This window comes from Cynocephalus volans, chromosome 1 (assembly GCF_027409185.1).
Source record: "Cynocephalus volans isolate mCynVol1 chromosome 1, mCynVol1.pri, whole genome shotgun sequence".
In the NCBI taxonomy this organism is placed as follows: Eukaryota; Metazoa; Chordata; class Mammalia; order Dermoptera; family Cynocephalidae; genus Cynocephalus; species Cynocephalus volans.
The window spans coordinates 257,164,733-257,189,024 of record NC_084460.1 but is presented as its reverse complement, the minus strand read 5'-3'; the positions used below and the strand labels follow the sequence as shown (position 1 = coordinate 257,189,024).

Here is a 24,292-nt window from a genome sequence, read left to right as displayed (position 1 = left end):
TTTCATTTAAGATACATTTCCCCAATTTCAGAATACTTAAAACTTATAGTTTTAAGATTAGATTCACTTTGGGAGGTTTTGGAAGCAAATACATTCATAGCTGTGTAATCCCCAGGAGAATCTAAATCCAGCATTAGGTCATTCAGTCCCTGCCAGACATACAACAGCATCAAATGATCAACAGCTAATCCAGCTCTGCAGCCAAAGGGCAGTGTGGGGCAGCAGTGGGGTACAGCATATTACCAAAGAGGAGACCAGCAGCAAATACAGTGTATACAAAGCTTTAATTAACATGACTATATAGCACTCTCATGATACAGAAAAAGCACGTAGAATCCTAAAGCCAAAACAAAAAGATCTTTGGATTTACTGATGGCAGCAGTTCATACCATAGTCAACAAGCATTTAAACCAAATGCACTCAGTGTTACCAGCCAACAGCAAACAGCCAGTGCAGGAACCAGCATATAATCATAAATAACATCAGGGGTAGATAAGAGCACACAACAAAGATTTTACAAAATAGTTTTGATCTGGGAAAAGATGAAAACTCTTTGTTCCCAAATAATAGTTTGAACCTCCTTATTAGAGAAGAGTCTCACTATCACTGGTAATCTTCAAGCCACGTAACTGAACCATCTTAATGTTTCATTTTAATCACACAAAGCAAGCTTCTGTTGGAGCAAACTTATCAATTGATTTTGATTAAAATGTGTCTACCCCATAATATCTTTGGGGGCAATGCTGCTCCTCTGCAGCTTCTTGTAAATTCTTCCTGTCTGCATAGCTTGGTGGATCTGTGGGGGCAGGAACGAAGCAGCAGTGCTGGTCGCCCACCCACCATCCTCCCCACAGAAGCTTGAACATGGGAGCAACCTCGTGCTTTATGCAGCTCAGGAACGCTAGCCATGGTTTCACCAAAGGAGGTGCTGTCTGGGTAACAGGAGGACTTAGAGTGGAAGCAAAAGTCAAAGTACCTGGAGGCTGCTGGCGTAAGATGCCATCAGGCATAATAAAGCTTGGAAGCAGCAGTGTGTACTGATAGGAAATAAAAATAAGGAAATTGCTATATTAATGTGGTAACAACTAGCATTTGTGTAGTTGAGAATTCTGCTCATTTCACTCCACACAGCTTCAAAGAAGTCCATTTGTGTGTATGCATGTGTGCGTGTGTGTGCTTAATATCAGAAATCCTCGCTATCATACCTCTTTAACTCTTAGAGGTATAATAGAATAAAATGTATGTGCAATTCCTAGAAAATTCTGTTTTTCCAGTTTTGAAGCCCCTTTTACCTACCTTCCAAATTAATCATGAATTACCTCCTCAATTTAAAATGAAATGGCCTTTTCTTATTATTGAACTATAGAGCCCACCAAAAATTCTGCAGTAGATAATCAGAAGAAATCCAGTGTCCTCCCAAAGAGGACAAATAGCTTGATGCAGACTTTTAATGACAGATTTAAAAAATATTTATAGCAGTTCCCAATACTATCAGAGTAACTTTGGTAAATTCAGAGTGAATTTCTGAATTTATCTGTATACTAGAAGCTAAAAAATACCTTAAAGAGCTGCAGTAGTACATCCCTTCATTTTTTAGACTGATAAATTTGACTAATTTATACTTAGGTTAATAATTTTGTCTCTGGTTCATCTTCTATAGACAAATGGCAAAATTATATCACCAAGGCCAACTATATGAGGCATTTTCTGACTTACTGTGGAAAACATGAAAACTGCATAGTATGCCAGCACTCGCTTTCCCAGCTGAAGGAAAAGAGGCAGATAGCTAAATGAGAAGAGAGGCTGGACTAAGGGGGATATAGAAAAAGGAAATTTTTTCAAAAGTATTGTAACTACATTCACACACATATTTTGGTCACCAAACGTATCTTAAACAGATTCCCTGATAAAGTCTAATCAGAATTGGTCTGTCCTAACAGTTAAGTATTATAATTTTTAAAGAGTCACATGTGAGGCTAGGGAGATTGCAGACATTTAGAACACACAACCATAAGTGCATATAGTTGTTCAAACACTCCAAACTAAATCTATATTGGAAGTTTTGAAAATTACACTATTTGCTTCTAAAGGCAGCCTTGACCCATTTGGACAGACTGTACAACAGAGCTTAATTTAGAAATGCATATCAGCAGATCATCACCATAAATTGAAAATTCACAAAACACACAAATAAATCATGAAGACCACATAGTTAGCTAGCACTGATAACTATTTCTTTTACATCATATACAGTGCACGAGGTAAATATTGCTCACATTATGGAGGGAGATTGTTTTAATTCTATTTTTTCCCAAAGAGATCATATTTGTCCTGTGTGCACAATGAAGAAAACTCCAGTAACACTGAAATGACAAATGTAAAATATACATCACTACCAGATAGAAATACACACGTTCTTCATAATCATTTTCCACAATTAAATAGGTAAGTTGATTTAAATATTTTGATTTAAGAGCATTATAACAAGCCATCAAGATTCTTATGGACAGTTTGATTTTCCTTTCCATCATCGGAATCTCCTTGAGGTGTGTACTGGACTTGGTATTCCTGGAGGATTTTAAATACATCGTGATGTCCGAAGTGCAGCGCTTCATCCATGGGAGTGTTATTCCACCTAAACAGGTAGCACAGTGGGGGATGGGGTCATTAGGTAACTTCTCTACAAAAATGATCATCCAACATTCCTAAATTTTAAATACAGGTTAAATGGCCATTCACATTTGGCCGTTTTAGCAATATTACAAATAAAAATAGAAGTGCAGAAAGGTATTTATAATTCAAAATGTAGTCTCAGAGACAAGTTGGGATATGGGAAGAGAAAAAGATCTTCTATAAGAGGACCTTGTTTACACATCCAAGTGCTTATGAAGGGACTTTTATAAGGGAAGTCTAGTGTTGGCATACAACACAGACACCAAAAGTTTCCCAAATTTTAACTTCATGAAAAGCCCAAAGTAGCACTTTTTAAAGAAAATGTTCAAAGAAAATTCAGGTATATAACATCCATCACTAGCCTTTGACAGAAAACTTGTGCTCCTGTCAATTCAGAATCACAATAAATCTCAGAAGTCTAGAAATAACCACGACCTCATTAGGGCTCAAACACACACTGGAGGAGCAAGGTCCTGGAAGAGCAGGTCCAGTCGAATTGACATTTTCATCATCTCTAGTAAGGATGGGAAGCCATGCACTCAATCAGACTACTCCGTAACCAGAAGAATAGCTCTCCTCTCCATACTAAGTGTCCTTCTGGAGCAGGGCTATTTACAATGACGTGGATGAAGATTAGAGGGTAAAAAACGAACAGTTGCTACTAGCAGTGGTTAATCAGCTAAGCCTTTTGCAAGAGGAAACAGCACTATAAAACTCACAGGTCCAGTAAATGACAGGGTATGATCATTATTTCCTAGCACTTTACTATGAACCTCCCTTCCTACCCTCTCTCTACTTACATCGCTAACTTCTCCATGGCTGCCAGTCTCTCTTACTCCACCTACTTATGTGCGATCGTCACCACTTTCTTCTGGCTTTGCTTCTTTCCATTTCCTTTCCATTTCTATCCTGAACCTTTTACTTTCTCGATGGGGTCACAATATGAAACCAAAAGATTTTTAAATAGCCTCATTTAAAAAATATTTTTGGATAAAGTTTAGTAGCCTGTTCTTAATTTTTAAAATCAGGTAAGTAACACTTTACATGTATCTTTGTGTTTCTCAAAAACAGCTGTATTAAGTGGCTTTTTACTTCTATAAAGGCCCTTCATTAGTTTAGGAAGTCAGTGGCTCTAAATGGACATTTCAATCATTCTCTACAGCATGTAATTATCTGCCTTTTTGGAAAAATTGAATGTCAACTGTCCGCATTCCTACAGGCCAATTTTGGGCACATACAAAAAAATTCAATGCTTAAATATACAATGCACAGTAAGTATTTACAGCATGTGTTAGTGTTTTAGTTGGGATTATAAACACGGGGGAGTTTCTTGCTCTAGAAAGAGGTGGGATGGGCATTACATTTGGGGATAAAATGGAAGATTTTCACCCTAACATAAGGTTTTAGAATACTACCAATAAAGATCATTTTAATCACAATGCTTTTTAACAACTATAGGAATAAAGTTAGGTAACTGAAGCATTACTACACTTACAAAACTGCCAAGAATTTTCAGACACTGACATAACTTTTCTGCATTCCTTGCAACCTGAACCAATAAAACTTAATCCCTAATTTTAAAAAAAGTTAAAGCTTAGTAAACGGAAAAATCTAAAAGCTACAGTAATGAGCATGTTTTAAACTTTATACCACTCCCAGTCCTCAAATGTGAAATCCAAACTCCTTATCATATTTATCAAACCTCTCACGTATTTTTTCCTTCCTTTTTTTCTAAACCTTTATTCTCATTACTGACTCATCCACTCTACTCCAATATATAATGTCCAGGTATATGAATACAGAGTTTCCTATACATGTGTGTGTAGATTCGTAAACTGCATTCTTATCCCTGCCTTGACCACCCTGTTGGACAGCACTAGCTGCAGGGTGAATAGCAGTTTGTCACATGGACCAGGAGGGCAAGAAGAGAAGAATATACTCCAGGCAGATTTCTCCCACTATAGTTAGAATGTACTTTTCATTCCATGCCTTCAAATCTCCTCTCTTCCTCAAAGAACTGATTAAAATTCAACTTCCATGAAGCCTTCTAAAACTCATTCCACCCAAATACAGGAATTTCAACAAACTACAATATGTTCATTTTAGAGTTCTTTAACAAAAGGTTTTTTTACACATTTTTATATGCTTCAGCAAATGGTTATCTCATCTACCCTGTAATTAAAAGCCTCACACAGAGGAAATGCCCATTTTCTTTCCACAAACACAAAGAATTGTTTTCTTCATACTGTGTACTAATAGTCAAAATAACTTGAACATTTCTAAATAAGATACCATTCTTAGATAAGAAATAGGATATGAGAGACAGTAACCTAAATAGCATGAACAAGGTTTTGTTTGTTATTCTTAAAGGACACCATAGCAGGTTCAAGAATGTCTTAGTGGACTTAAATATACCATCACTTTATAAACTGTGTAATAAAATACAGACTTGCCAGTTGTATTAGAAGATAACATAAGTGCTCACCTGTCCTTGGGGAAAGGATTCACTTTGCAGGCTTCCAACAAAAACTTAACAACTTCAACGTGACCTATATACCACCCCCCAAAAAGGAAGCAGATTTTAGTATTGAGTAGAAATTAAATCTGGAAAAAAAATAATTGAATGGTTCACATATTACCCTCTGCAGCAGCTACATGGAGTGCTGTTCTAGAATCGTAGTCCCGCTGTTCCATGTCCATCGCTGACAAAGCAAATCTGAGAATTCGTAAGCATAGCTATTCATTACATATGAAATAAGTTTAATTCACACTAGTAACATTTACTCCATTAGTTCAGTCTAAGCTCCTGTCAGGTGCCATTCTTAACTGGGCTCACTAATGGGAACTAGAGACCCTGTTCGACCAGTATACTGGTGGTGTCTTGGGTAAATGCCACTTCACCTCTCTTCCTTAGCTTTGCCTTTTTGGGTAAAGTGCAACATTAACCATCTCTTACAAAATTAAGCTTTATTACAAATATTGTTCAAAACTCAAGAATAATGACACAGCTATACCAAAGTTTATGTCTCAGAAGAGCAAGAAATTAATACCTATAGTAAAGATATATGTTTTCACTAAGACTCCATTCTTTAACATTTTACAGTCTACAGTTTACAAGTACTAATAAGTCTTTAAAACAAGGATCAAATTAGGTATAGGCATTTTTCCACTTTAAAGATCAGTTGCAACTCTATACAAGAGACTGTTAGGTATACACTAGTATATAGCCTATCTAATCCTGGTGATCTGCAGGACACCAAATGCCCCTAATGTCCCTCCCCTGACCCCAACCAAAGATGGGGAGCGAGAAGGCGTTGTCCAGTTCCAGTAAACCACTAATGAGCCAGATTACTTAATAGTTACACTTGGGAAAACAGACCTGGACTTTTATAGGAGGTAGAAAAGAACAAGATGGGACAGCAAGCCAAGGCACTGGAAGTGGAGATTTAACATAGATTTTGGTTGGGTCATTTTTCTTAGAGGGAAATGGAAGTGAGACCTTAGCTTAAAATGGCTGCTCGCCCAGAAGCAACTTCATACATATGTGAGCCACATGCTAATCCACCTTGTTAACATACCTTCGAAGTGCAGACACATCTCCAGTATACGCAGCAAACAAAAGGTTTATCACTGACTTTACCTGTGAAGAAATGAAAGTTTAGGCAGCCACAGGGGAAAATAAACACATACACTGTCCAACCGTCACCAGTAAGTGATTTCCATGTGCTTTGAACACCAGCTGGATCATACCCAAAAAGTTTCCTCAAGTACACTTCTACAGCCAAAAGAATGCACGTGGGTGGTATTTTTCTTCTTTTAATAGAGCATTGTGAGAGAAAATTCAACAATAAAGATAAGATGCATGAGGGAAGAAATGGAATAATAATATCAATTGGCACAAAAGAATGGAAGTTTGTGAGCTGTGAAACTCACATAGCTGGGGCAACTGAAGATTGTGCAGAACCCTTCTCATTTAGTACGCCTCAAAACTACGGGCAAGTATGTATACCGATGAAATTCAGATCACATCACTATTAAAAACTACATCATGCTATGTAAATGTCTAATCCCTGCCCAAAATCACTGTCCTTACCAATCACTGACATTTGCAAATCTTGAGACAAAAGTGTTCATTGTCATCTTAAACTTAAGAATAGGTCCATAATTCATTGGAAAGATAGTCTTCAGTTCAATGTCTAGGCAGTACAAATTGGGGGTTTCTCAGAATCTACGACACTGCCGCTACTTAAAAGGTGGGTAAACTCCCAAAATATTTAGTCACTGTTATTGAGTGTTCCAAGACTTCAAAGTGTATCTCCTTTTGACAGTTACCATTTTCTTGTTCTTACAGTTAAAAGGAAAAGGCTAACTATCCTAAAACCCATTAGATTTTGGTCTGCTTCCATAAAGACTTATAACCCTGTTTATGAGAAACTAAAGTACTGACATGTTGTTTGTAAATACTTCACAAATTCTCAATTTTATTTTATATTTTGCAACTTCAACATTCATTTTAATGACCCAACTGATACTGGATTCAGTGTTAGAAAACAGAAGTATAATTGGAGGGATGGAACCCAGCTCTCCATGAACCCAGGATCTTAAACTAGACATTCCCCTTTCCACTATGGCATCCCTTTCAGACAACCTGTGAACTTTTAAAACTAACTGGAACTGGCCACTGCTGGACTTCTCTAATTCAGCATTTTCAAAGTGTGTTTCACAGGCACTAGTCCTCAAGATGCTCCATGAAAAGGATCCTATGGTCAGATATGTTCTTAAAATATTAAATCCCCTTCTTGGAGACTCATGAGCATATGAAAGACTCTGTAAAGTTCTGCAGTACAGGAACCTGTCTAACTAGCTGAGCACAGCCCCAAAATACTACTACAGTACTTCCTATTAGTGTTGATATCATTTCAAAAAACTTCTTACTCCTTCAGTTCATTGGGTTCCCTTCCAGTCATTCTTTACTACTCTCCTGCTCAGGATCTACAACAGTCAATCCCCTACAACCCTGACAGTCCAAAACAGTTTTCTCAATAAGGGTAGGAGAAAGAGCTTCACCCAGAATGTTCTAAAAGCATACATAAGCATCTTTCCTCCCATTTCTAGTTGTCCAACTCTTACCCTTCAATTTGACACCTTTTAGGGAAAGGAGATAAATGCATAGAAGTTTTTTTTTTTTTTTAAGTCTTCAGCTGACTTTGATATGCCTTCTTCTGGGTTATGAACCACTGTTCCAGGTGACCTTAACTTCTTTCTTTTTTATTGGGATCAATTCTGAATCCTAATTCCTTTTGTGATCTTGAGCCACAGAAACCACAGAAAACTGGCTACTACAGATTATTTTCTATATTCCCAACTGGTCTTTCATCACTGCTTGACAATTTTTTTTTCTTATTATTGGTTCCCTTTATGCTTTTTTCAGGTCTTTAATACCAATGGTAACCCCTGAAACAGACAAAGATCCTAAGTACAGCTTAACTGAAACTGTCCCAATCTCTCCCCCAACTCACTCTTAAGTGAAATATCTGCTTCTAATACCTAATCTCTCCTCCTTCCCTCCAAGCCTCAAATCAAAAAGTATCTATCCTTTCTCATTTTTGAGACAGTTCACCTATTCTTTCAAACATCTGTCCTCCAGATCCCATAACCTTGCTCCTTTACTTATCTTCCGTGTTTAGACATCTTCAACTTTTCCTTCACTGGTTCCCTTATCTCTGCTTTGATACAGACACAACATCATCCTATATTCTGAAAGTAGTTTATGTGTTTAAACCCTTGCAAAACACCTTGCCCTCGCCGCCACCTGTAAACAGTACTCTCAGAAGCTCCGGCAGCCTTCTCATCTCCCCAGCACTCCCCACCCTCCCACCACATGCCTTCCACGCTACTGCATCACCCTGATCTTCCTCCTGTGTGCTGTTTTGCAGATTCTTTGCCCACTTTGCACTGCCTAATAATACTCCAAAGGTAATCTCCATCCTTCTTGTTTCTCAACATAATGTCCCTCAATTTCATGAATTCCTCTGGGTAGAATGACTTCCCAATCTATATATTTAATCTAAATCTTTGTTTCTAAGCCCTATCCCTAAAGCTCCACTTGAGTGCCACACTGTCTTTTCAGAACCAAAAACAGTAATAGTCCTGATGGCTTCCCACCCTTGCTCCTGAAGTCCATATCTATCTGCCTACTTGACATTGCCTCCAGGATGTTTACTAGGCATCTCAGACTTATCATATCCAAAACAGACCTTGATTTCCTCTGCCTTCCCCCACCATAGTCAGCTCCTCTTCCAGTCTCTACCGTCTCGAGATGACACTACAATTCAGCCAGTTGCTCAGGCCAAAAACCCAGGAGTCATTTAAGGCTGCTGCATTTGCTTATACAGATTGAGTCCTACACAAGGACGCATGGCCACAGGGCTAAGGGTCCCCGCCCATGCTCTTCCCATCAAGGTATCCTAGCACCCAGGTGCACCTGCTGACAGGAAGGGAGGCTTCATCACCCAAAGGTGCTGAGAGGATCTGCTTCCATCCAGAGGCAGAATTAGCTTTTTCTAATTCACACAAATCTACCATATAGACGCTGGTGGTATTCCTTAACTCTATTTTTTGTCTCACAACCCATGTCTAGCTCATCAACAAATCCTCTTTTCTGTACTTCCAAAATATGTTTGGAGTCCCACGACTTCTCACCACCTCTATCACTGTTTCCCTAGGCCTTGTCTGAGCCATTATCTTACCTCACCTGGAGAACTGACAGCCAAACCCAACTCTGCTGGCACAGAGTGACTTAACGTCATACCTAGAGTAAAATTCTCTCTACCATGGCTTTCAGGTCCCCAAATGTTCCACTCCCCAGTTACATTGCATATCTCATTCCCTACCACTTTTCCCCTGTGGCTCTACTCCAGCCCGAAGGTCTTCTTGCTGGTTTGGGGCACTCAGGGGCCTCCGCATGCTGCTGGACTGCTCTTCCCTGTGCAGGGAGGAGGCTCCCTCCTTCCCTTCATTCAGCTCTCCATTCAAATGTTATCTTACTGATTCTAATACACTCCCCTCTTTCCATCACTCCTTATCCCTTACTTTGCTTTTTTATCTTCAGGGCATTTGTCATTATCTGACTCTCTATATATTTTAAACATGTCTCTTTCTCCTGTTAAATGTAAGCTCCATGTGGGCAGAAATCACTTGTCTTTTCTGTTCCCCACTGTGACCCCAGTGCCCACCACAGATAATAAGTGCTTGTTAAATATCTGTTGACTGACTAAACGAACATTCTCTCCCAAAACAGCAAAACTTTAATTTGTTACCACTATTTGGAGGTTAAATTGTAGTCATTATTAATTCCTCCACCTCTCTAACTTTTGCATTTTCAAATAGCGTTACCCGATGCATTCAATCCTTCTGACCCGGTTTATAGTCCTTCTTCCACCCTCTAAAACCTTTCCACATACTTCGAATAATCTTCTCAAAACACTGTTTTGATCACTAATGGGTTCTAAGCAGGAGACTGTCAAGAAACTCCCCAATCACTTCTGATAATTTAAATTCTTTAGCCTTGCATTCAAGGTTCTTCAGTCTGGCTAACTTATTTTTCTCTCTCAACCTCAATAGAGCAAAATTGGTCTTTCTTACTACCCTTGTTTTTGTCTTGGTGTCAATGCTCTTCTGTCCATTTGAGAACACCCAGATTCCTAATCAAATCTGAAAGCCCCTTCCCTGCTGCCACCCAACCCCAGGCCATCCCATCCCAGCACTCATTATCCACATTTCTGTCACCAGTTGCCCACATAGTGCCTAGTGACAGCATGTGCCAGGGACAGAGTCATCAATTAGATACCTCCTGTCTCACTATAACCCTGAATTTACCTTCTGCTCCTTCTAAGCCACAGTACTATTTCCTGAAAGCATCTTTTCTCCATCCATTTCTCACTGAAATGTTATTCTTTATACTCTACTCCAATTTCTTAAATCAGAAGTAATCTGCTCCTACATTTGCCTTTCTATGGCATTATCACACACGACCATATGGCATATTTACTTGTGTATCTTATCTCCCCCACTACTGAAGAAAAATCCAGATGCTGATATACAAGTCCTCATAAAGTTCAGTGAAATATTCGATTTATCTTTGTTTGTTTGTTTTCTTTTTTTTTTTTGACTGGTAAGGGGATCGAAACCCTCGGCATGGTGTGGTCCACACCACGCTCAGCCAGTGAGCGCACCGGCCATCCCTATATAGGATCCGAACCAGCGGCGTAGCGCCGCACTCTCCCGAGTGAGCCACGGGGCCAGCCCTTCGATTTATCTTTTAATTCCATTTTTCCATGAACTTTTTGAAGTACCCTTGTACATTCCATTAATATATTAATTACCTATAGTTCTTACTTTTAAAAATATATTAGTCCTTCTATGCAATAAATCCTCATCTGTTTCAGTGACTGTATGTATGAACTATATCTCTTTTTAAAATTCTGAATTTAGACCAAGCTAGTCTGAAGAGATTTTTAAATAGTTTGTGTATATCACTTAGTCACTTAATTATTCAATATTTCAAAAGTTCTAAAAGAAAATTTCTTATTAATAAGGCCCAAGAAAAGCTGATTTTAGAATATAATCATTTTATTCAGAGTAAACTAACACTTTATTCACAAACATGTTTCAGCTCAGAGATAAATATAAAATGAGAATAAATCTGAAAACTTTAATGTACAAAGACTTTATGGCTAATCAGGAGGGAAAAACATTAGCTTGCCTTAACAAAAATTATTAAAGAGTAACATGGAAGTTTGGTATTCTTTCCATAAAACAAAAGGCTAGCTCGGGGCTGAATTTAGTCCAAACCAGAAGATAGGAGCTTGGTCACAAAATGAGAGTCATTTTCTCCAAGACAGAAAAGCACTAGGAGGCAGCACATGCATCATTTGAAAGTAAAACCACGAATGCCTCTTCATTCCAGCAAAATAGCCACTTATATTTTTTAAGTTGGCATAAATCGTGAAATGAGCTATGAGTAGAATGCCAAGAAAGAAAATGAAACTGGTTTAACAGTTTTGGGACAAGAGATTGGATATTACATCACCTAGGGACAGTTCACTTCCTAGTCTTTTTTTTTTTTTTTTTTTTTTTTTTTAAATTTTATTTTGTCGATATACATTGTAGCTGATTAATGCTCCCCATCACCAAAACCTCCCTCCCTTCTCCCTCCCCCCTCCCCCCGAACCATGTCCTTTCTGTTTGTTTGTTGTATCAACTTCAAATAATTGTGGTTGTTATATCTTCTTCCCCCCCCCCCCCCCGGTTTGTGTGTGTATGTGTGTATGTGTGTGTGTGAATTTATATATTAATTTTTAGCTCCCACCAATAAGTGAGAACATGTGGTATTTCTCTTTCTGTGCCTGACTTGTTTCACTTAATATAATTCTCTCGAGGTCCATCCATGTTGTTGCAAATGGCAGTATTTCATTCGTTTTTATAGCTGAGTAGTATTCCATTGTGTAGATGTACCACATTTTCCGTATCCACTCATCTGATGATGGGCATTTGGGCTGGTTCCAACTCTTGGCTATTGTAAAGAGTGCTGCGATGAACATTGGGGAACAGGTATACCTTCGACTTGATGATTTCCATTCCTCTGGGTATATTCCCAGCAGTGGGATGGCTGGGTCGTATGGTAGATCTATTTGCAATTGTTTAAGGAACCTCCATACCATTTTCCATAGAGGCTGCACCATTTTGCAGTCCCACCAACAATGTATGAGAGTTCCTTTTTCTCCGCAGCCTCGCCAGCATTTATCGTTCATAGTCTTTTGGATTTTAGCCATCCTAACTGGGGTTAGATGGTATCTCAATGTGGTTTTGATTTGCATTTCCCGGATGCTGAGTGATGTTGAGCATTTTTTCATATGTCTGTTGGCCATTTGGATATCTTCCTTAGAGAAATGCCTACTTAGCTCTTTTGCCCATTTTTTAATTGGGTTGCTTGTTTTCTTCTTGTAAAGTTGTTTGAGTTCCTTATATATTCTGGATATTAATCCTTTGTCAGATGTATATTTTGCAAATATTTTCTCCCACTCTGTTGGTTGTCTTTTAACTCTTTTAATTGTTTCTTTTGCTGTGCAGAAGCTTTTTAGTTTGATATAATCCCATTTGTTTATTTTTCCTTTGGTTGCCCGTGCTTTTGGGGTCGTATTCATGAAGTCTGTGCCCAGTCCTATTTCCTGAAGTGTTTCCCCTATATTTTCTTTAAGAAGTTTTATTGTCTCAGGATGTATATTTAAATCCTTAATCCATTTTGAGTTGATTTTAGTATACGGTGAGAGGTATGGATCTAGTTTCATTCTCCTGCATATCGATATCCAGTTATCCCAGCACCACTTGCTGAAGAGGCAGTCCCTTCCCCAGTGAATAGGCTTGGTGCCTTTGTCCAAGATCAGATGGCAGTAAGTGTGAGGGTTGATTTCTGGATTCTCTATTCTATTCCATTGGTCAGTGTGTCTGTTTTTATGCCAGTACCATACTGTTTTGGTTATTATAGCTTTGTAGTATAGCTTAAAGTCAGGTAGTGTTATGCCTCCAGCTTTATTTTTTTTGCTGAGCATTGCTTTGGCTATTCGTGGTCTTTTATTGTTCCATATAAATGTCTGAATAGTTTTTTCCATTTCTGAGAAAAATGTCTTTGGAATTTTGATGGGGATTGCATTGAATTTGTATATCACTTTGGGTAGTATGGACATTTTCACTATGTTGATTCTTCCAATCCAAGAGCATGGAATATCTTTCCATCTTCTTGTATCCTCTCTAATTTCTCTCAGCAGTGGTTTGTAGTTCTCATTATAGAGATTTTTCACCTCCTTGGTTAACTCAATTCCTAAGTATTTTATTTTTTTGGTGGCTATTGTAAATGGGCAGGCTTTCTTGATTTCTCCTTCTGCATGTTCACTATTGGAGAAAAGAAATGCTACTGATTTTTGTGTGTTGATTTTGTATCCTGCTACTGTGCTGAAATCATTTATCAATTCCAACAGTTTTTTTGTAGAGGTTTTAGGCTGTTCGATGTATAGGATCATGTCATCTGCAAACAGGGACAGTTTGACTTCATCTTTTCCAATCTGGATGCCCTTTATTTCCTTCTCTTCTCTGATTGCTCTGGCTAGTACTTCCAACACTATGTTGAATAGGAGTGGTGAGAGTGGGCATCCTTGTCTAGTGCCTGTTCTTAAAGGAAAAGCTTTCAGCTTTTCCCCATTCAGGATGATATTGGCAGTGGGTTTGGCATATATGGCTTTAATTATGTTGAGATACTTTCCCTCTATACCTAACTTATAGAGCGTCTTTGTCATGAATGAGTGCTGAACTTTATCAAATGCTTTTTCAGCATCTATAGAGATGATCATATGGTCCTTGTGTTTGAGTTTATTAATATGGTGTATCACATTTATTGATTTGCGTATGTTGAACCAACCTTGCATCCCTGGGATGAATCCCACTTGATCGTGATGAATAATTTTTCGTATGTGTTGCTGTATTCTGTTTGCTAGTATTTTAGTGAGGATTTTTGCATCTATATTCATCAAGGATATCGGCCTGTAGTTTTCTTTTTTGGTTATATCTTTACCTGGTTTTGGTATCAGGATGATGCTTGCTTCATAGAATGAGTTTGGGAGATTTGCGTCCGTTTCAATCTTTTGGAATAGTTTGTAAAGAATCGGTGTCAATTCCTCTTTGAATGTTTGGTAAAATTCTGCTGTGAATCCATCTGGTCCTGGGCTTTTCTTTGTTGGGAGCCTTCTGATAACAGCTTCAATCTCCTTTATTGTTATTGGTCTGTTCAAATTTTCTACGTCTTCACGGTTCAGTTTTGGGAGCTTGTGTGTGTCCAGAAATTTATCCATTTCCTCCAGATTTTCAAATTTGTTGGCGTATAGTTGTTTATAGTAGTCTCGAATGATTCCTTGTATTTCAGATGAATCAGTTGTAATATCGCCTTTTTCATTTCTAATTTTTGTTATTTGAGTCTTCTCTCTTCTTTTTTTTGTTAGCCATGCTAATGGTTTGTCAATTTTATTTATCTTTTCAAAAAACCAACTTTTTGATTCGTTGATCTTTTGAATTGTTTTTTGGTTTTCAATTTCATTCAGTTCTGCTCTGATCTTAATGATTTCTTTCCGTCTGCTAACTTTAGGATTGGATTGTTCTTGTTTTTCTAGTTCTTTAAGGTGAAGTGTTAGGTTGTTCACTTGCCATCTTTCCATTCTTCTGAAGTGAGCGTTTAATGCAATAAATTTTCCCCTCAATACTGCTTTTGCAGTATCCCACAGGTTTTGGTATGATGTATCATTGTTTTCATTAGTTTCAATAAATTTTTTGATTTCCTGCTTGATTTCTTCTTGGACCCATATGTCATTAAGTAGAATGCTGTTTAATTTCCATGTGTTTGTATAGTTTCCAGAGTTTTGTTTGTTATTAATTTCTAGTTTTAATCCATTGTGGTCTGAGAAGATACATGGGATAATTCCAATTTTTTTGAATTTATTGAGACTTGATTTGTGACCTAATATGTGATCTATCTTGGAGAATGATCCATGTGCTGATGAGAAGAATGAATATTCTGAGGTTGTTGGGTGGAATGTTCTGTAGATATCTGCCAATTCCAATTGGTCTAGAGTCTTGTTTAGATCTTGTGTTTCTCTACTGATTCTTTGCCTAGATGATCTGTCTAATATTGACAGTGGAGTGTTCAGGTCCCCTGCTATTATGGTATTAGTGTCTATTTCCTTCTTTAGGTCTAATAGAGTTTGTTTTATAAATCTGGCTGCTCCAACATTGGGTGCGTACATATTTATGATTGTTATGTCTTCTTGATGGATCAGTCCTTTTATCATTAAGTAGTGTCCCTCATTGTCTCTTTTTATGGTTTTTAGTTTAAAGTCTGTTTTGTCAGATATAAGAATAGCCACTCCAGCTCGTTTTTCTTTTCTGTTTGCATGGTAAATCTTTTTCCATCCTTTCACTCTTAGTCTGTGTGAATCTTTATGGGTGAGGTGGGTCTCTTGTAGGCAGCATATAGTTGGGTCCTGCTTTTTGATCCAGTCAGCCAGTCTGTGTCTTTTAATTGGGGAATTTAAGCCTTTAACATTAAGAGTTGTTATTGAAAGGTGTTGATTTATTCCTAGCATTTTATTGGTTGTTTGGTTGTCTTAGGTGTCTTTTGTTCCTTGCTTTCTGATTTACTGTTTGGTTTCTTTGTTTGTTGGTTCCTTAGGTTGTAGATAGTGTTTTTGTTAGCTTGTTTTCTCTTCATGAATGCCATTTTTATTGTACTAGCGGGTTTAGATTTTTCTTAGGTTTTTATGGCAGTGGTAGTTATTTTTCAGGAACCAAACCCAGTACTCCCTTGAGGATTTCTTGTAAGGGTGGTCTTGTGGTAGTGAACTCCCGCAGTTTTTGTTTGTCTGAGAAATATACTATTTGCCCCTCATTTCGGAAGGATAGCCTTGCAGGGTAGAGTATTCTTGGCTGGCAATCTTTGTCTTTTAGTATTTTGAAAATATCATCCCATTCCTTTCTAGCTTTTAGGGTTTGTGATGAAAAGTCTGATGTTAACCTGATTGGGGCTCCCTTATAGGTGATTTGACGCTTCTCTCTTGCAGTTTTTAAGATTCTCTCTTTGTCTCTGAGTTTTGCCAATTTGACTATGACATGTCTTGGAGAAGGCCTTTTTGGGTTGAATACGTTTGGAGATCGTTGAGCTTCCTGGATCTGAAGATCTGTGATTTTTCCTATACCTGGGAAGTTTTCTGCCACTATTTTGTTGAATATGTTTTCAATGGAATCTCCATTTTCCTCCCCTTCTGGAATACCCATGACTCGGATATTTGAGCGCTTGAGGTTGTCTGATATCTCTCTCAGATTTTCTTCCATGTCCTTGATTCTTTTTTCTTTCTTTTTGTCTGCTTGTGTTATTTCAAACAGCCCATCTTCAAGTTCAGAGGTTCTCTCTTCAACTTCGACAAGCCTGTTGGTTAAACTCTCCGTTGTGTTTTTTATTTCGCTGAATAACTTCTTCAGTTCAGCAAGTTCTGCTACATTTTTTTTCAGGACATTGATTTCCTTGTATATTTCCTCTTTCAGATCCTGTATACTTTTCCTCATTTCATCATGATGTCTAGCTGAGTTTTCTTGTATCTCATTCAGTTTCCTTAGCATTATCACTCGAAATTCCTTGTCAGTTATTTCAAGGGCTTCTTGTTCTATAGGATCTAGAGTATGAGATTTATTAACTTTTGGTGGTGTACTTTCTTGATTTTTTGTATTTCTGGTGTCTTTTTTTTGGTGTTTATTCATTGTGGCAGGGGGTTTCACAGTCCACCGGTTTAAGACTAATGACTAACTAGGATGTTGCTGTGGTTGCCAATTTGGTATGGCTCCCGCCGTGACTGCTCAGTTGGCCTCTAGTGTCTTGTGTGTGTGGTTGCCTCGGGTCTTGGGCTTCTCCGGGGATCCACCTTTCTGGTCAGCTTGGACTCTGCTGGGCTGGTGGATCACGTACCACAGGGTGTGTGATCTCTGTTGAGCTTTCACTTTCTGTACAGGACTTCACCCCGTTCCGTGTGCTCTGGCCCAGGCTGTTAGATCGTGCAGTGGCGACCCCACCGGGTGTGTGGTTTCTGTCGAGTCTCCGCCTCCCTGGCCGCACGTCTCCCCCCTCTGTGCACACTGTGCTGGGTTGGGGCGTGTCTTCTGCACCCCTCGTCTATCAGCTGGGCCTTCAAGACCCTGCTCAGCACCGCCTCGCCCAGGAAGTCTACCAGGTTTCTGCTAGGCACAGACGACCGGTCTCTCTGGGTGCCTTTGTAGCACTGTGTAGATCTTTCTCGGGTCTTGATCACCTTTGTATCCCCCCGGTATAAACCGAGTCTAGTGCCCGCCTGCAGCCTGCTCTCCGGCAGGTTCAAGCGGACCTGGGAACTCTCCTACCACACTATTCCCAACCAGAAATTCGTTAGGCTTTTTTCCAAACTGGTGGTCGCAGAGATGGTATCTGCCTCCCAGTAACAGGAAGTTTACCGGGGCCGGAGTCCAGGGTGTGGTGGAGTGACAGTCGGCCCGCCCGTACTTCCTAGCCCTCCCAAAACTGGTCGGGACGCCCCACACCCCCAGCCCTGCCAGAGAACCGTGGAGGGAGTGGGAGAGGAGGTCGGCCCGCAGGGTCCGGAAAGCCCCGCGCCAGGCCAAGCAAATGGGCTCAGTGATGGCCGAGCAGGGCGGAGCTGCCCGCACCTGGGAAAATGGAGGCAGCACCGGGGCAGTGAGTGGCCTGGTGGTGCAGGCGGGGAGCCTCGTGGGCATCCACCCCCCGAACAGAGCTGTGCCAGGGATCACTCACAGTGCTGTGCCAGGTCGGGCGCTCGCTCTGTCTCTGGTTTGTTGCCTTCCGTGTTCTCGGCGCTGCCGCCTCGGGCTGTTCAGTCGCGGCGCCGCTCGGGCGCTCCCAGGAGTCTTCTTTAATGCCGGCCTGAAACCTCGAATCCTGGATAGGGCAGCTGGCCGCCTTCAGCGCGCCCCGGCCTCCGGGATCCTGGCTGCATCCACAGCAGCCCTGGCGCCGTGTTCCCTGTTTCAAGACTCACTTTTGCAGCTAAGAATCAGTTCTTTTCCTGCTCCACACTTCAAAGCTGTTGCCTGTAAATGAGGCAGCCTCTCCTGCCGGGGGCAAAGTGGCGTTGAGCCCCCACGACCGGCCAGCAGCAGCAGTCCTCCCTTAAGAGATGGCCAGAGGAAGGTCCACAAGTTTCCCGGCTGCCTGAGGCCCAGTGGCCACCTTTTCCACCTCAGCTACTCCGCGCCAGCCGCCGCAGCCGCCGCAGCCGCCGCCATCTTGCCACTTCCTAGTCTTTTTTAACAAATTCTCCCAACTAAATCGACATGCCCATAGCAAACAAACAGAAAGAGAGGGCACTCTAAAAGATGTCTGATCCACCTCCAAGCCTACTTGTGCAAAGGATATAGGTGTGCTAACCATTGATCAAGGCTCATTCTGCTAATTCCCCACTGTGTACTTGAATTACGTTCATTTTACAATACTTGTCAAGAAAGCTAAGGTCCAGAAAATAATTGGTTAACAGTAACTGCCAGAGGCATGGAAACTGTGTTTTGATGAATCACTGGAATGAATCATTCCTCAATGCGAAGAAACAGACTATTCACAGCAGCAACAGCAGCCTATAAAAATTAAGGGCTCTGATGTTTAATGTATGCCTCCCTATAGTAAAGAGAAACTCCACTTGGGCAGGTAGTCATTAAAAATTTATAAATTAAATGTTAACAGTATTCCCTCCATCATGCAGACTTTTGAGTACATTTTCCTTATCAAATCTCTGTCAGAACCTGTCAGAACCAGACAACCTTATCTTAGTTTATTTATACAAAGTTATGACAACATTGGGACAAAAATATTACAGTTCACGTTAGTTCATTTAACATTGGCATGCTTGGCATATCAAAAGCTCACTATTTTTCCCCCAAAACAACTAGAAGCAGGTGGAGATTCTATCAATTTTACAAGTCTAAAACATAACACTGCTAAGTCTTCGATCCTATCATTCTCCTATTCATTACGAGTTGCTTAAAAGTTGAATTATGTGACTTTCGTCTCCTCCTCCCAAATGACCTAACTCTGTAGTTTGAAGTAGTAATTATTAAAATTACATAATCATATAACTTTGTATTTATATTGTGAATGACCCAGAAAAACTCAAAAATTTAAACAGGTATGTTTGTTTTTAAAAATCCCTGACATGGGCCAGCCCCATGGCTCACTTGGGAGAGTACGGTGCTGATAGCACCGAGGCCATGGGTTCGGATCCTATACAGGGATGGCCGGTGCGCTCACTGGCTGAGCGTGGTGCAGACGACACCAAGCCAAGGGTTGCGATCCCCTTACCGGTCAAAAAAAAAAAAAAAAAAAAATCCCTGACAGGCTGGTCATGGAATACATTGATAGATATATTTTATTTATTACTACCACTGAGATTAAGGGCCTTGGCCCAAGGTCACTTAACATATGAATTAGTAATGCAGCTGGGATAGAACTCCTGTATCTGGATTCCCAATTCTGTACAACTAGACCATGAGAATGTGAGTCCTTAATAGAGCTCTGATTGTTATCCAAAGGATAGAAGGAAACCAAAGGATTAAATAGCAATTTAGCTCTAATCCATAAATATCCTTTGCTAAATATTGTAAGGAAGGGGATGGGGGACGGGAGGAAAGGGGAAGTGAAGGGAGAGAAGAAAAGAAAGGGAGAAGAATGAATGGAGGGAGGGAAGAGAATGAGGAAAGATCGATTCATTGGTTTTATACTTTATTCCAAATATTTTGTTTCCGACTCTATTACCGAGTGCAAAACCAAGGCTTCCCTTGTTTTTCATCCTTAGTTTCTGTCTTCACAAAAAAGACTAATTCAACCCTTTGGGAACAGTTTAATGAAAACAAAAGCAGGCAACTGAAAAACGCTCCTTCTGTTACTACCACCTCTGGTCTGACGTACGCTGCTCTCTCGTTTCCAGCTCACTACGGTATCCGTTGCCGTGCAATGGATATCTTCTTCATCTGTTAAATAAACCATCATGACTCCAGATCCAATGTTGTTTTAAAAGCTTCACTCTAACTTGGCCATTTATAGCCTATAAATGAAAATAAGCTTTCAGTCTTCTTTTATAAATATTTTTCTTAAGGTCAGCTTAAAACATAAACCTATGGTAGTGTAGCTAAAGAAAAATTTTTAGTTGTCAGCATATGTAAATTAATTGTCTTGCTGACAGGGGTAGAAAAATAAACCCGTACAATGTATGCATGATGAAAGATATTTCCCCTTTCCTTAATATTCGTAAGGATGTATAAAACAAAATTATGGTACTTTCATAATTAGACAGTCTTGAGTATGAGGTCACATGTTCCTAAGCTTTCCAATGACTTATTCAGACACAGTTATTAATATACTATATATAGATAAAAGTAATACAAACTGACATAATCAGAGGATTGGAAAAAATCCTTTATGGGAATAGCAATTCAGCAATTTCATGACCCTATTTCCAAATTTTTACACAAATGCAGGAGGTTCTCATATGGTAATTACAATAGAAAAGAATAAATTTATCAGTGAATTTTATTCTGAAGGAGATAATTTCTATTTTATATAAAATTCACTGAAAAAATACAACCTCAACACAGCAGCTCCAAACACTGCATGCTGCTTATTTTAGCTAAAGAATACTCTATTACGCATACCATATTCAAAATTTCTCAATGAGAAAATTAGCTTGAAATAATTTCACTTATTTGCAAACTAAGTCATAATCATATCAAACAAATCTGACAGCCCATGAAGAGAAAAATTAAGGTTATATATTATTTTCAACAAATAGTTAACGTGAAGCACCTACTCTCCCTTGACCGAGCTAAGTACTTTAAGTATTATTATCCCTGTTATTACTCAAAGGATAGGAATCTAAAGACCAGAATGTTTAAATAACTTGAGCAAGGTATCAGGGCTGGTAAGTAGCAGATTGAGGGCTCACTGCCTGACGCAAGGGTCAGCACTTGCAATCACTACCTATCTATTGGGCCAAGAGATTTCCTAACAAAACCTGGGACTTCCTGAACAATACAGTACCAAGATGAAAATATGTTGTGATAGGAAATCATAAAATAACAACTAAGAATCAATTTATAGGGAAATCAAAGATACTAATTTTATACTGAGGTGCTAACCAAAGGTGTTTTTTTCAAATAATGAGAAAATAAAGGAACAAATGATTCTATTTGATACCACAAACAACAAATGGAAAAAATGTTAAAGATAGTATCTTTATTTTTTACATTTAAATCTCTAAAAATGAAATGTGAGTTTGGGTTAATGTGAATAAAAGCAAATATAGCTGCTACAGTATTGGCAGCAAATAAACAGCTTCTTATCTTAGTGGTTCTTATTATTCCAGTAAATGCCAATGAATGGTCTAAAAAGATACCAATGGGCCCATAAGCGTTCCTCCTTTTCTACTTGATTATAAAAGTAGCTGGCAATGTATCTTTGTGTGGTCTGAAAAACAAAATAAAAATGAGCAAGGGCAAAGGCTGCTATTCCTCTAAAAATACATTTAGAGGAAACTAAACTGCATTTTTCACGTGGCAGACCTGTGAGTATTCGTGTTGCACTGACAACTATCAAAGTTTTGCATTCACCATCTTCCTGGTCTTCCCTGTCTTAAACAAATATTTGTAAAACTTCATTTTAATTCATATCACATTAACATGTTCAGATAGAGGACAAGGTGCCACACTTCTGGAATGATAAAGTTTTATGTTTACTATTGTTATTGTAATTAAAAAGCAAGTACATAAAACCCCAAAGAACCTAAAGGCAAAGATAAGATAGGAAGAGGAAAAAATTGGTCACCAAATACTTATACATATTACTTTAAAGAAAAATAAAAAATCAGGCCTATTAGAATCAAAAGAGTCTTGCAAAGACACTGTCCTGTGTAAATTAAATAAATACAAACAAGATCCCTGAAAAGAGATGGGGTTCTCTCTGTGCTGAGAAACCAAACAAAGTCTTGGTAGTGATATAGGCAGAATTAGGGTTTCAATTCAGGGCTTAAGGGCCCATCTCTCTTAGCATGCCCTAAATCCTGTTACTATAACAGAGCAAGACACACAGACATGAGTTTTCTATAGTTATTCCAACCAGAGTACATCCTTACTGACTGCTTTGATGTTAGAAAGAAATCCCTCATTTTCACTGGTCTCCAGAGAGCCATACTTAACTCTCTCTGTTCTTTAATGTTTATTTTACAGTTCCCGTGTTAAAAACCCAACATGTGTACTTTATTGATCACACAAAGAAAAGGTGTAATAATGTTTTGGTAGTGCTATATACTTTTCAAAGCATTTTCATAGCTATTCTAATTTGATTACTGCTCCAGTTATGATAGCAAGTTCCTCCAACATATAATACAGGAAGCTGCTGGAGAAAAGGATATTTTTAAGACCCTCAAAAATAAAGCAATGTAGAGTTTATATACAAGGTTACTTCAAAAAGTTCATGGAAAGATTTGCATTATCTTTCAATTCTATTTTTCCATGAACTTTCTGAAGTACCCTCATGTGTCTATACATGTATCTCTCAAAATTTACATAGCTATATATGTATAAAATCACTCCAGCACCATTCTCAGGGCCTTATGAGACTGCTTAGCATCTATCTTTGTTCTAGCATTTACAATTTTTATCAGTAATATTTTATTCTATGAAGCAAGGTTAGGCATGGCACAGTCATATACCAAAACACACTTGTTAGTGTAATTTATATTAGTTGAAAGGTCTGTAAGTAGAACCAAATTCTAAAAGGAAAAAAAAAACAACTCTAAAAGCATGCCTTCTACATCAAGAGGTTCTAAAGCAGATTCCAAAGCCTATTGTTAAAATCCCTTGCCTGATCTTCTGCAGCTGCTACCTGCCTAAATCCAAATTCAGGATGCAGCCGTAGAATACTGGTGGGGAAAATAAGAAGGCAGATTGCCATCGCTATAAATCCATGGTTACTATCCTCAATAGTATTCAGAGAACATTGCCATGCTTCCCTCTGCTCTCTCTCCCACTAGCAAACATTTCCTATCTTCTCTATGCCCTGAAACCTAGCAGTCTCCCTCCAACCACACAACCCATTCTCAGCAGAAAGCCTCACTTCGTATTCTTCAGGAAAATGGAAGCCAATGGACAGAAACTCCCTCCACTTTCACCCATCATCTCAGCAAACCTACGTACTGCTTCTCTGTGTTCTGCTTTATTGAAGGAGGTGCTCTTCCTCTCATGAAAATGAATCCTCCACTTGGGCTGAGAGCCCCATCTCCTCCCAGGGGCCTTGCCTTATTGGCCATTGCCTCTCTCTTGTATCTATGTCAAGTTCTCATTCTTTACTGGATCTTTTCTATTAGCAGCCAAACCTGGTCTAGTCCAATAGTTCCCTGACCTTTAGATCTCAAATCCAATAAAAAACTTTTTTAAAGGGGAGGGGAAAAAGTTTACCAAAATGAGCTGCCAGTTTTTTATTTTCCAAATGCAAACAATTAAAACAACCCTACCATCTACTATTATCACCATTTTCCAAATAAAAAGATATTTTAACACCAAAATACAAAAAATTAGGAAGGATATCATGTAAATGGAAAGCTCTCATCTTACTTCTGTATGCTTTGGCACAGCTCAATGCTCCAAACTCCTTCAAATACTTTTTCCTTGACTCATCATGTGACACTCTCTGAATTTTCTCCTCTCTGGCCATTTTTCCCTAGTGGAAGCCTCTTCTACTCTATCCTATTTTTAAAATGGGACTTCAAATAATATTCTCTTCATGCTGAACACACAAAATTATATCCCCAGCTTACACCACTCTCCTAAGTTTTGGGCCTGTATCTGACTGCTTACTCAACATCACTAGTTGGATATCACACAAACATAGACATCTCAAACAGAAGTTAGTTTCTGCACACTGCTAATTGCCTACCCATTATCCACTCCCCACCACTTTCACACTAACAGAATC

General features: G+C 39.0%; 1 protein-coding gene across 2 annotated transcripts in view; it reads right to left on the bottom strand.

The window, feature by feature from the left end:
* The window catches only part of GLS (glutaminase), a 91,791-nt gene continuing 67,499 nt past the window's right edge, over window positions 1-24,292 (bottom strand). The window contains exons 15-18 of one of the 2 annotated variants that reach the window (XM_063093453.1): window positions 6,252-6,313; window positions 5,313-5,389; window positions 5,159-5,222; window positions 1-2,635 (exon numbers count right to left, since the gene is read on the bottom strand). In XM_063093453.1, the coding sequence (XP_062949523.1) occupies window positions 2,479-2,635; window positions 5,159-5,222; window positions 5,313-5,389; window positions 6,252-6,313 (360 nt within the window). In that variant the 3' untranslated portion in view covers window positions 1-2,478. Of the gene's footprint in view, window positions 2,636-5,158; window positions 5,223-5,312; window positions 5,390-6,251; window positions 6,314-20,210; window positions 20,370-24,292 lie in introns of those variants that run through there. The other variant, XM_063093475.1, reaches the window with a different exon arrangement.